We start from the raw sequence: 12,277 nt of genomic DNA, 5'->3' as shown, positions 1-12,277 counted from the left end.
ACATCTGTCATCAGTGCTTAATGATTTTGTAACATAGCTAAATCTGATTGGCTGTTTAATGATGCCACTATTACTAGTAAGCAGAGATCTACTCAGTTTCATTTCAGAAACAAAAAACATCCCCAAAGCAGTGGCCAATTCACGCCTTGGGGTTCTCTCTGGAATGCTCCTACCAGTTATGCAGGAAAGTGTAGACTGAATCCAAGGAACACGTGGTCCGGTTCCTGTCTGCAAGTACATTAGCTGCCCTTTGAGAGATAAAATGTTTGCAGACATAAAACTCCTATTTTAGTTCTGTTCTGCCTGCTTTAACTGTTTGATCTCCTTTTTTAGTAAATACCTGAGTCACCCTTCCTTCATAATTCACCATAATAGGTTATAATTCACCATAAATCACTCCTGTAATGGCTGCATTGTTAAAATGTATTCTGGGAATGCAATGAATAGTTTAGGAGAAAATACAGAAAAGCAAATATTCAGTAGCCTGGCATATGTGATGCTGTATAACGTTCACAATCAACTTTGGTGTACTGTATAAGATAACTGTTTGAACTGTCAGTGAGCCATATAAATCTATTTTATCTGGTACTGCAATTATAAGTTAGGTGCAGAGCTTCTCTGTTTTGAATGCAATTTTAGTCAGCTATGTTATTCTGTATTTGGTTGTAATTGGGATTGTTTATAGAATTGCAACAAACATAGAGCTTTAATGTTAAAATTATTTATGCATGTACTTCTTTTATATCCTACTTTTCTCCCCAATGGGGACCCAACATGACTTACATCATTTCTTCATTCTCCATTTTATCATCACAGCAAAGCCCTGTGAGGTAGGTTAGGTTGATAGTATGTGACTGATCTCGCAGCAAGCTTCCAAGCTAGACTGGAGATTTGAACATGGGTCTCCCAGATCCTGCTGTGACACTGTATCCAAATAGTCTAAACAGGATAATATTCAAACATTATGCTTATTTTTGATGTATTTGTATTTATGTATTTATTGATGTGTATGCATAGTTCCGAGGCAGCTAATGCAATATGGCATTTATTGGTAAAGCATAAATCTACTATCTGTAAACTACTTTCTATAAAAGAACTTGCAGGTGGAATGGAATTAACAGCCAAATGCCAACAGGTGGAATTAAAACAGTCCACACTGAGAACAATCCTAAGCAGGCCTATTTAGAATTGTTCTCAAGTCTACTCAGTGGGGCTTCCAGCAAAGTTACTAGAGGAAGGAAGATAGCCTAGCATATAAGCTATGGAGACCAATGTGAAATAGGTAGGTATAATCATTTCAGTATTGAGATGCTTAGGGAAACTGCCAAGGGTAGTTAGTCAATATTTCACACTGGTAGCTACAGATGTACACAAGTGCTATCAATTTGCAAGGAACTTTCAGCAGGGGGCTTTCAAAGTGAGTGAGAAGCAGAGATCGTTTGCCATTGCCTTCCTCAGCAAAGTCATCATTGATGGTCTCCTATCCAAGTACAGCTTCCAAGATTTGAGAAACTCAGGCTATACTATGCCACCTTCCTTCCCTTGGCTTTGAGCCACATCTGATAAAATTTGTCCTTTTCTCTGGTGAATGGAGCTATGTATAGGTGGAGTAGGATTGCCAGGTTCTGATTCCTCCCTGGTGGGGGACTTTGGGTGCCATTCCCGGAGGGGGCAGAAGTGCTGTCATCATGTTAGGGACCAGCACCCCACACGCCTGAACTCCAAGCAGCCATTTCACATCTGAAATTTAGGCATGCATCCCCTATCCCTTCCTCTTGCAAAATGTAAACAGCTCTCCTTTAAATCAGCAGGCCACATGTTCCTGCCAGTCAGCTGAAGGGCTATTTAAATTTCACAGGAGGGAGGGAGAGGGGTGGCCACCAGTGGTTGCTCTTGGGGGTGGGGTTCCCCCCCATTGGCTAGCTGGCCAGTGGCAGGCAAGAGCACATGAAATCAGGAGAACCCTCACCCCCACCTAGGGACTGGCAACCCTAGAGCAGAGGTATCAATCGATCCCACCTACCTTTGTTTTGGTGACACAGACAATATTTACAGCTTAGGATTTTGAGTGTGCAGTTGCCTCCCAATCTAGGTTTCCTTAGTAGCGGTATTTTCTAATAGCCACACTTCTCTTTCTGCCAAAGTTGTAAACAAAATAGAGGGGGTGGAGATTACTTGACCAGTTCATCCAATTAATATTTAACAACAAATGCCTTCCTCAGCAAAGTCATCATTGATGGAACAGCCAGGAAAGATGAGGGGGGAAATTCCAGTTTAATAATTAATCAGAGCTTGCTGTTGTGGTACAGAAAAATGGCACAATTTTGGCTTAGCCATGGACAATGAAGGGTATTTTCACATTTGTGTAAGAGAACTGAAGAACATTAAGTATTAAACCACAGTGAATTTTCTTAAGCATTTCAAAGGGGAGAAAACGGAAACTTCTGATACTCTCCCAGGGGTACTTTAATAACATAAGTAACTTGGTCATTATTATTGATAAAACAAAGCTGTAGTTAAATGTCTCTTTCAGAATTCCAAAGCAGAAAATTATTTATTTAGAATAAAATATTCTGTATTCCCAGGTATGTCAAGTACAAGACTCTAGAGTGGTGTTTATTCCATAATTCAGAGTGCTGAAGAAATAACTAGGAATGTCATTTAAGATGGACTACATTTTTTTTATGAATACAAACATGTTTACCTGAATAGGTTTGTGGGTAGGAAGGCATCTTTCTATTGACTAGGTAAATGTTAATTTTAAAGAGTTTTTTTTTTCATTCACTGCATTACAGTGTTTCAGGAATTTGTGTTCCAACTTTCTTCCCTTTTCTATATAGTTTCAGAACAAGAATATGCACATCTCTTGGCCACAGTTCTGCAACTCAGTTATATCCAAAAAATTACCAGGGCTGGCTCTGGGTAGAGAAGATTCAAAAGAGGTAGGGGCTAACTTTGGAACTCTACTGATCGGAGAAGTAAGTCCCTCTGAACAATTCAATTCCATGTGTAGCTATTATGTCTAACAGCCATTAATAGACCCATTTTCTGTGAACTTGTATACTCCTTTATGAAGCCTTCAATAGCTGTGGCCATTGTAATAAATTCTACACATTAATTATTTTGAATTGCATGAAAGAAATAAAATACTTATCTAATAGATTTACCTACCTGTCAGTTGAAGTAAAAAAAAATATTGATGCTATCCCCCTGTCATTGGCAAGACTTGACCATGCAATAGGGGCTAGGAAGATACCTTCTACAAAAACTCCAGTGGCTTTAATATTGTGCAATCTAAAGCTCATAGACGTCATAAAGTTTTAGCCTTGTTCAAAGCATGTGCAAGAGAAAGTTGGATGGACTGATTCAGAATACATGGCATCAAATGAATAATGTAGAAGCTTTAATGTAGATCTTTAAGGGAATATCATTTGCTTTTATTTTTAATATATTTTATAACATGCTTCAAAGTTATTTTAAAGCAAGGAACTTGTTGTAGCAGCTGCCCTGTTTTCTGTGCTGATTTTGTGCCAAAATAGCAAATCTACATATGTATATTTTCCTTCAGTCCTTTTGGGAAGAGGGAGGGTTGTTCTGATTGTATTGAAGACCTCCTTTCCCCTTTTTGTGTTCTCAGAATCAAGACCAAGAAAACAAACATAATAAATTTAACAGGCATCATATCTGTGTGTCAGAAAATTAACCATGGAGAAAAAAATGAGATTTTTTTTTTGTCTTAGGGTAGTCTAATGAGATTCAGGACAGACAAAAATAGTCTTACAGATAATCATCATAGTATTGTACATATTAATTACACTACAGTGCAATTCTAATCAGAGTTATACCCTTCTAAGTCTATTGAGCCAAAAAGGTGTAAGAAGGCATCTATTACAAAGTAGGATGATCTGGGTACACATCCCTTAATATAGATTACTGAAAGTACAGTGTGCATAACGAAGATGCTCCAGATGACACAAGAAACCATCCCAAGACATGTACCACTAGGTAAGAATATAAGAAGAGCCCAGCTGGATCAGACTAGTGGTCCATCTAGTCCAGCATCCTGTCTCAGATCGTGACCAACCAGTTCCTCTGAAAGACCAACAGCAGGGCATAGAGGCCAAGACCTTCTCGTGATCTTGCCTCCCAGCACTGCATTCAGAGGCTGACTGCCTCTGAACATGTGGGTTCCTCTCAGTCACCATGGCTAATACCCACTGATTAACCTGACAGTAAAGGAAACCTTCAGGGTCATTTGCATGGAGAAAAGATCCTAATATAAATCTTTCAATCCTTATATAGACTCAGTAAATTATCTGCCACATGTTGAAATTTATGGTGTTGTGTTCTTAGCACTTAAGCACCTCCAGTTGTAAAATGCTCTTCCTAAATGTGGACATTTCTAAATGGAGAAACAGTATTGTTGTTGTTCTTTTTATATTTAATTTTTAGACCACCCTCCCCCAATACTTGGGGTTGAGGCTAGTGTACAACATTTAAATACAGTTTAAAATAATTAAAAACATTAACAATATAGCAATCATTCCAGAAGGTGCCTGGAATTGTTCTTACCCCCAAGGGGGTAGAAGAGAAAAAAAAAGACAAAAAAAATCAAGAGAAACATGATAGTGTATATAAATTCAACAAGCATTTCCTCACATGGTACACCACCCATCACTTATCTCTAAGGGCCCACTCCACTTAAAACCCCGCCTAAAATGAAATTCCATTAACATTTGGAGAACACATAATATATAGTATAGAACTGCAGATCTTCCAACTGTAGATTGTCCTCATATGATGTGCAGAATTTTCATGGGAAGAGATTATACACTTTGGAACATCTGCATGGATGAAATATGATACATTGTGGATGGTGTATTTAGGTTGCATCTCCAGTGTGGGAGCTAGAACACTGTTGCACAAAAAAGATTCATACACTTATCTGTTCAAAAGAAAGGCCTTGTAAGTACAGCGCTACATAAGAGTTACACACTTCTAAGTCTATTGAAGTCAGAAAGAACTTTTACCACTGTGTGTACAGTGTTATACAGGGCTTATGTTTTATAGATTTAGATATGGGATAAATGGCAGGAGCAGTCACTTGACTTTTAAAAAAATGCCTGATTGCTGTTTCTGTCTGATCTCATCAGCATCACTGGTAGCTAAGCTACTTGCAAAGCTTGCTTCTGTGTGTTTATGGATGTCCCTTAGAACAAGTATGGATGTTTTCTGAAACAGATATCTAACACTTTTTAAAATATTAATTCAGACGATTGTTGTGACAGGCAGGAGAGGACGTCTGAAAGCCAGGCCTTGAAAGCTCATGGGAAGCAATGGCATTTCTTTATGTTAACTTCCAAACAAGTCTCTTAGTAGATATAAAGCAGTGGGGGCACAGAACTTTGAACGCCAAAAATTAAATAATAATATTGATGCCCCCCCTACCTCTTCTCATGTGCTGATTAAAAAATCATTTGTATGGAATGGGGGGAAAGACTGTGTTGGTTCTTAAGTAAAGAGAAAAAGTTTACATAAATTATTCATACATATAGTTAAATGCCTCTCAGAGCGGTCCAAAAAAGAATTACACCTTTCTAAATCTTATGAAGTCAATGGTCATAAAAGGGTATATATCTGCTTAAGATTGCATTGTAAATTATCTATCTGCCTCAGTAATGCTCTGCAGATGGTTAAAGCTACTGCCCCCCTCCCCCCCCAGCAGTTATCTCATGCAAGAGCTGATGCTACAATGTAATTATTTGACAGCCCATGTTTGGGTTTAAATTTGATCTTTCATTTTCATACTTGGCAATATTTGGCAGAATGAGAGGTGAAAAAGCAACAGTGTTTAGTATTTCAGTGTGTATGGTAAATCATATGCATTAGTAATTAGCCTTTCAGAAATATTATGGAATAGCAGGTGGTGTATAGGTTTTTAGCATTTCACAGTCAATGTGCAATTGTATTTTGGATTGGCATTCACTAGGAATTTGGAATTCAGTAATTAGGTAGATGGCAAAAAATTATTGCTGGAATGCAGTGGGTTTAATAATTATTGAATAGTTGATAGGATGTGGGAAACAGTACAGCCCATGGGTGGCCAAATTTACTTAACATAAAAACCACATAGAATAAATGTTAGATGTTTGAGAGCTGCAAGATATGGACTTATTTGAGAGCCGGCAGGCAGGCAGGCAGAACGGAAGGGAGGGAGGAAGGAAGGGAGGGAGGGAGGGAGGAAGGAAAATAGATGGGAGAGGTGGAAAGAGAACAAGCAAGCTGGCTTCGTGAAGTGATTTAAAGAGAGAAAATGCCTTCTCCAAGCCAGCCAACAGAGTGATGGGGGCTTTGAGAGCCACATAATATGTATAAAAGAGCCACATATGGCTCCTGAGCCTCAGTTTGGCCACCTCTGGTATAGCCTGACAAATCTGTAGTAATCAGAATTTTAAATTTTTAGGGTTTCTGATGCGATTTTTAAAATTCATCTCTAACAGAACTGAATATCTTCATTTTCATCTTTGGTTTCTTACCATGGAGCTAAAGTACTGAAGTTAAATTCCAGGGTTTGAAATGCTGAACCGTCTTCTGTTAAACATCCAGCAGGTGTGGATTACAGAATACATGTTATCAGCAACAGCCTTAATCATTGGAAAAAATATTTTGTGAATTATAATCTATTGTGCAGAATGCACAATGCCTCCAACCAGCCTAAGTCCTGCTGCCTCTTCTCTTGTTAGCCTTAACCACAGTTCATTGTCTATCTGCTTCGACCCTATCCATAGTGAACACTAATAACTTTAATCAATACATGAAGCCAAGTTTGAAACAGATTATTGAAACAGATTGTTATCAGTAAACACAGTTAGCATTTGTGTAGATGTGACAAGGTTAAGAGTGACAGGTGAAAAAAGGGGATAGCAGAACAGAGGAGATGGGGAGGTGCACAGTGATGGTTGAAAGGGGCAGTTGGAGACCACATCATACAGGTACACAGCTGCTGACTCTCCAGAAACTGCACAGACAGCACATTCCATGCATGATCAGGTTGTCCTTGAAAGGGCAGCTGCTGTGAGAACCCTCTCAGCCGCACCCACCTCACAAGATGTCTGTTGTGGGAGGAGAAGATATAGGAGATTGTAAGCCGCTCTGAGTCTCTGATTCAGAGAGAAGGGCAGAGTATTAATCTGCATTCTTCTTCCTCTTCCTTCTTCTCCTGATTGACCAGCTCCAGTATATCCACATGGAGCTGATTGTCAAAGTCTGCTGCCTTTGCTGTGAACTCATGTCTCCTGCCTGTAACGATGTAGTGTCCCTGTTTGTTCTGTGGTGGGAGTTAAATGCCACCTTCTGCCCCATCTGACTAGCTGCTTGTTTGAATTCTTAAAGATCTAGATTGTCCGTTTTGTTGATCTACTTTAAATGTAGGTAGATACTTTAAATGTAAGTATATAGACTTATTTAAAGATATTATTATCACAGTATTCTGCTGCAGTTTGCTAGTCACACGGAAGCTGCTTAGCTCCAAGCCTGGCTATAACTTATAAAAAGATACTGAAAAGCCTTTGCAAGGTTTGTAAGTATTTGAAAAACTAATAATACACTCTCCACATTCTGTAGACATAGAATAGAATCTAAGTTTTCAGGAGCATGACATTTCTCATCCTCCATAAATAATTTCAAATAATTTAGAAATAGCTGAAATAAAATACATGCCAAAAGACATCCTCAGCAGAATGTTAAGACCATTATAATACTGACACTTTTCCTGATATATTAAAAATAACTCTATTTGAAGTTCTGGTATATTAACTGCTTTAGTAACCCATTTGGATCATTTCTAGTAATTTCTACTATGTTTGTATTCCTCTCATTTTGGCATGAACTACTGCTGCTTCTTCTTGGTCTGAAATTGCAACCTTTACTCTGGAAGGTGCAAAAAGAAAAAAAGGAAAGGAAATGCTTATAGAATGTGTCTTACAAAAAATATATGTAATACTGAATTTTGTCTCATATTGTGGATCAAAATATCTGCCCAATGGGGCCATGTACAGATAAGATAATTTTTTTGACAAAAATCCAACAACTGTGTCCCCTCTTTGATGCACACCTTAATGGGGAGGTGCTTTGTGTGTGTCAGGAAAGCTGAGAACCAAACTGTATGGAGTTGGGACTCTGTCAAGAGATCAAGGATTTTTTTGAGCAGGAGCACACAGGAATGCAGTTTGGGCTGGCTTGGGGCCAGGAGGTGTGGCCTAATATGCAAATGAGTTCCTGCTGGACTTTTTCTACAAAAAGAAAAAAGCTCTGCCAGAGGCTAAACTCATAGCAGAGTCTCTGAAGGCAAAATGGTCACTGCTGAGACACCAGACTAAGATGCATTAACAGCCACATCAGCAGAAGAGAATGGACAGTTCCACTGGTGATGGGAGTGGAGGAATACTTAAAAGGTTGTTGCTGGGCAACACCAGTAGTAGAAAGTGACTGTGGTAGAGGATCTTCTATAGACAACAGTGGTGCCACTTCAGCTAAGTCTAGTTAGATGCACAGGAAAAGGCATGGTAAATGACTCTTAATACTCTCTTACCTCAAAAATCCTGTGATGAAATAGGTGTGTCATAAATCTGATTGTTTTGATGTGCAACCTGAGCTCTGGACAAGGTGTTCCTGTTAGGACAGAATATAGAGAAACAGAATGGTTTTCATCTGGCAAAGGTGACAGATAAGGATGTATTTTATCTATTCTCCTTATCTATTCAGATCTGTATGAAGAACAAATCATAAGGAAAGCTGGTTTAGTTTTTTAAAAAGGTACAGTGAAAATCAGTGGAAGGAACATTAAGAATTTGAGATATGTAACATTCTGGCAGAACATAATGAAGATATAAAATGACTACTGCTGAGCATTAAAGCAGAAAGTGTCAAAGCAGGATTACAGCTGACTGTTAAGGAGACAAAAGGCATGACTATACAGCTTTAAGGATGACAATGAGGAAATTGAAATTGTTCAAGATTTTTTATTCCTTGGCTCAGTCATCAACCAATAGGAAAACTGCAACCAAGAAATCAGGAGATTGAGACTGGGAAGCCTGCCCATGAAGGAGCTATAAATGGTTCTTAAGTATAAGGATGTGTCTCTAATAACCAAGATCAAGATAATTCATGCCATAGTTTCCCCCATTGTTATGTATGGGGATGAAGAAAGCTGATTTGTTCAAAATGTGGTATTGGAGGAGAATATTACTGTTAGCATGAACTTGTGTCCATGCCTAACAGCCTCTCTTGGCTGGTTTTTATAGCCCCATGCCTAAGGGTCATGCTTCCAGCCAGCTGTTCAGAAGCAATCCTGACAAGCCTGTAGTTCATTTTCCTGCTGGTCAGCTTCTGTTAACTCAAGTTTGGGTATATGGGGCTCCTCCTGAAGAGCCCTCACTATTACTGAGCCCTGGCTGACTCACAACAGCCTTTTAAATCTATGTGGGTGAAAATTGTGGAGGATAAACTATTATTAATTGATATGACTTGGGGTAAATATGATTATCTTTTTTTGTATAACATTTTTATTTTTCTTAAACTTCAAATACAACAACTCACCATCAATAGAATGTTACAGCACCATAATTTTATTCTTAGTTAATACCAGGGCTTTTTTGTAACAGGAACTCCTTTGCATATTAGGCCACACACCCCTGATGTAGCCAATCCTCCAAGAGCTTACATGCCTCTTAGTACAGGGCCTACTGTAAGCTCCAGGAAAATTGGCACATCAGGAGGGCATGGCATAATATACAAAGGAATTCCTGCTACAAAAAAGCCCTGGTTAACACAGTCTTAGTCTATATAAAGGTAACATATCTGTTACATGCTTAAACATAACTTTTAAATTAAATATCTATAATTAGATTAACCAGCTGGTTTTCAAAAAAAATTGTAGTATTGGTCCCGTTATGAATACCCTTTTTTTCAAGGGTATCTTCTAATTTTTCCAGTATTGAGAACCATTTTGATTAGGAATTACGTCTTGGAGATTGACCGTTACAGTACTTTAGTGACAGGCTGCCAATTTCATTCTTCCTTGTTCCATTGTATATTTTCCTCCAGTGTATTACCCTCTTTTTTTTGTTATCTCTCAGTCATACCATTTTGTAAAGCTTCTGGAGCTGAAAGGAAAACTATGAGATACATAAACAAGAAGTGCAGAAGCATAAACAAATAAAACATGAATCTGTAGCAGTGGCGTAGGGAGGGGGCGGGGGGGGCGGGTCGCCCCAGGTCTGGGGGGTCTGGGGGGCCCCCGCATTGCCAAGGGGGGTCCCGAAGGAGCCGAATCTCATTCCCGCTTTTTCTCCGCTGCGCTATTTCACTCTTTCACCGGCTACACCGCCCGTTCCTGGTCCGCTCAGTACAGCTCCCCCCTCCCCGAGTCGGCTTGGGCACCTTCCTTTTCTGTCTCCCCCCCCCCCGTTCTGCCTCATGGTCTCGTCCAGCGGCTGCCATAGCGAGCGGTCGAAGGGGAAGCAAGATGGCGGCGGCGACTTTGTTTCCGTTGCCGCCGTGAGGAGGAGTGAATGAGCGCGGGACTCCTTCTGGCCGCCGGGCGATGTCGGACTCTGAGGAGGAGTGCTCCGACCGGCAGCTCAAGTTCGTGGTTTTGGGCGACGGCACCTCCGGCAAGGTCAGCCAGCCAGTCGGGCCGAGAATATTGCGGCATATCGCAAGATCAGCGGCTCCGCCGAGCCGGGCGGCGTGAGAGTTGGGTGCAGTGAAGCGGCAGCGGGGCTGGCTGCATCCCGCTGTCCCCCCCGTTATTTGTTCATAGCGATGCCCTCGTTTAGCCGGCCTCGCGTGGCCATGCCAGTGCCCAGGGTCAACTAGTGGCCGGCTAGCTCAGTTCGCCCCACTGGCCCAGGTCGGGAGATTTTGGAGGGTTTGGGAAAGGGGGGGGCTTCAGTGGGGTCTTCCAAATAGGGTTGCCAATCCCCAGGTGGGGGCAGGAGATCCCCCGGTTTGGAGGCCCTTCGCAAGTGGTGGCCATCCTGCGGAAGTGACATCACCGGAAGTGACATCATATCCTGTTTCTGGTGGCGTGCACACACATAGGGGGGCCCACATAAATCTTGGGCCCCGGGCCCCCAAAGCCCTAGCTACGCCACTGGTCTGTAGTGTGGTTCTAAACCAGTCCCCAGTAGAGGACATGTTAGGTAGTGGAGCCATGAACCATAAGCTACTAGGCATTGTAAATGTACATGAAAGAAAAGGTTGCAAGCATGAGAGCAAGCTTAATGTATGTCAGCCGATCTAAATTTAAACATTAAACCATTAAACGTCAACCTGCTTTTCTAATTTTACCTCAGTTTCCTAGCAAGAAATTGATGTGTTGTTATCGATCCAAAGATCCAGGAAGGTTGAAGAGACAGTATCCTTATAGGTTTGTGGGGTTCTCAACCCTCAGTCTCCTGAGAATTTGGAGAAAGAGAGGGCAGGTTGATGAGAGGTTTTCAGAAGCCTTAAGACACACCATCCTCAAAGCAGGTAGACCCTAAACAGAAAGGGCTGCTAAAAAAAAAAAAAAGGCTTCCTAATCCACCTTTCTCCTGAACTCTTTTATACTTCCCTTGGGCAGTGGCAGTACTACAGTGGCACCACATTTCTCAGAGGTGGAGACAGAAGCATGGACTTAATTTTGCCCTCATTCATTGTTCACTTTGGTGCCCAGGGTCCAAGAAAATCCCCTAATCCTAACATCTTCTGGTTAATCGTATATTCCTTTCTCAGAACTTGTTTCTTCCTTTGGCTTAAACCTTTAGTTCTCATCCCCAAGGGCTATGAATCTTGAGTACATTTATTTACATTTGCTTATAGTCACCCTTTTTCTTTCTTCCAGTCTCTTTGACCTCAACTCACACTTAAAGTTTATAGTTTACACATTCCCTAAATACAATAATAAATTCCCCAAATATGTGAATTCATAGAGTACTTCCAAGGCGCTTTTTTTAGCAGAAATGCTCAGGAACTCAATTCCAGCTGGCCTGGTGTCCAGGGGTATGGCCTAATATGGAAATGAGTTCATGCTGGGCTTTTCCTACAAAAATGTCCTGTGTGGAACAATGGTGATGTCAGGGGGTGTGATTTAATATGCAAATGAGTTCCTACTGGGCTTTTTGTACAAAAAAGTCATGGTACTTACTACCCAAGGTGGAGGCCTCTAACGATAGCAGAGAAGTGAGAGTGGAGGATAGGCTGGACAGTTATCCAGCCAAGCTTCCTTGCAAGT

General features: G+C 40.7%; 1 protein-coding gene across 7 annotated transcripts in view; it reads left to right on the top strand.

Annotated features, from left to right (window-relative positions):
- ZNF385D (zinc finger protein 385D) overlaps nt 1-12,277 on the top strand; it is a 638,761-nt gene that overhangs the window by 477,838 nt on the left and 148,646 nt on the right. For 3 of the 7 annotated variants that reach the window (XM_060248776.1, XM_060248774.1, XM_060248780.1), the window contains one exon: nt 2,841-2,978. The exons of 2 other annotated variants lie outside the window; for them this stretch is intronic. In XM_060248776.1, coding sequence (XP_060104759.1) covers nt 2,841-2,978 — 138 coding nt within the window. The remainder of the gene's footprint in view (nt 1-2,840; nt 2,979-12,277) is intronic. 2 more of the 7 variants (XM_060248778.1, XM_060248775.1) reach the window with 1 other exon arrangement.

This window comes from Heteronotia binoei, chromosome 10, assembly GCF_032191835.1.
Source record: "Heteronotia binoei isolate CCM8104 ecotype False Entrance Well chromosome 10, APGP_CSIRO_Hbin_v1, whole genome shotgun sequence".
Taxonomy (NCBI): Eukaryota; Metazoa; Chordata; class Lepidosauria; order Squamata; family Gekkonidae; genus Heteronotia; species Heteronotia binoei.
The sequence above is the reverse complement of the archived record's forward strand: the minus strand, read 5'-3'. Positions and strand labels throughout refer to the sequence as shown.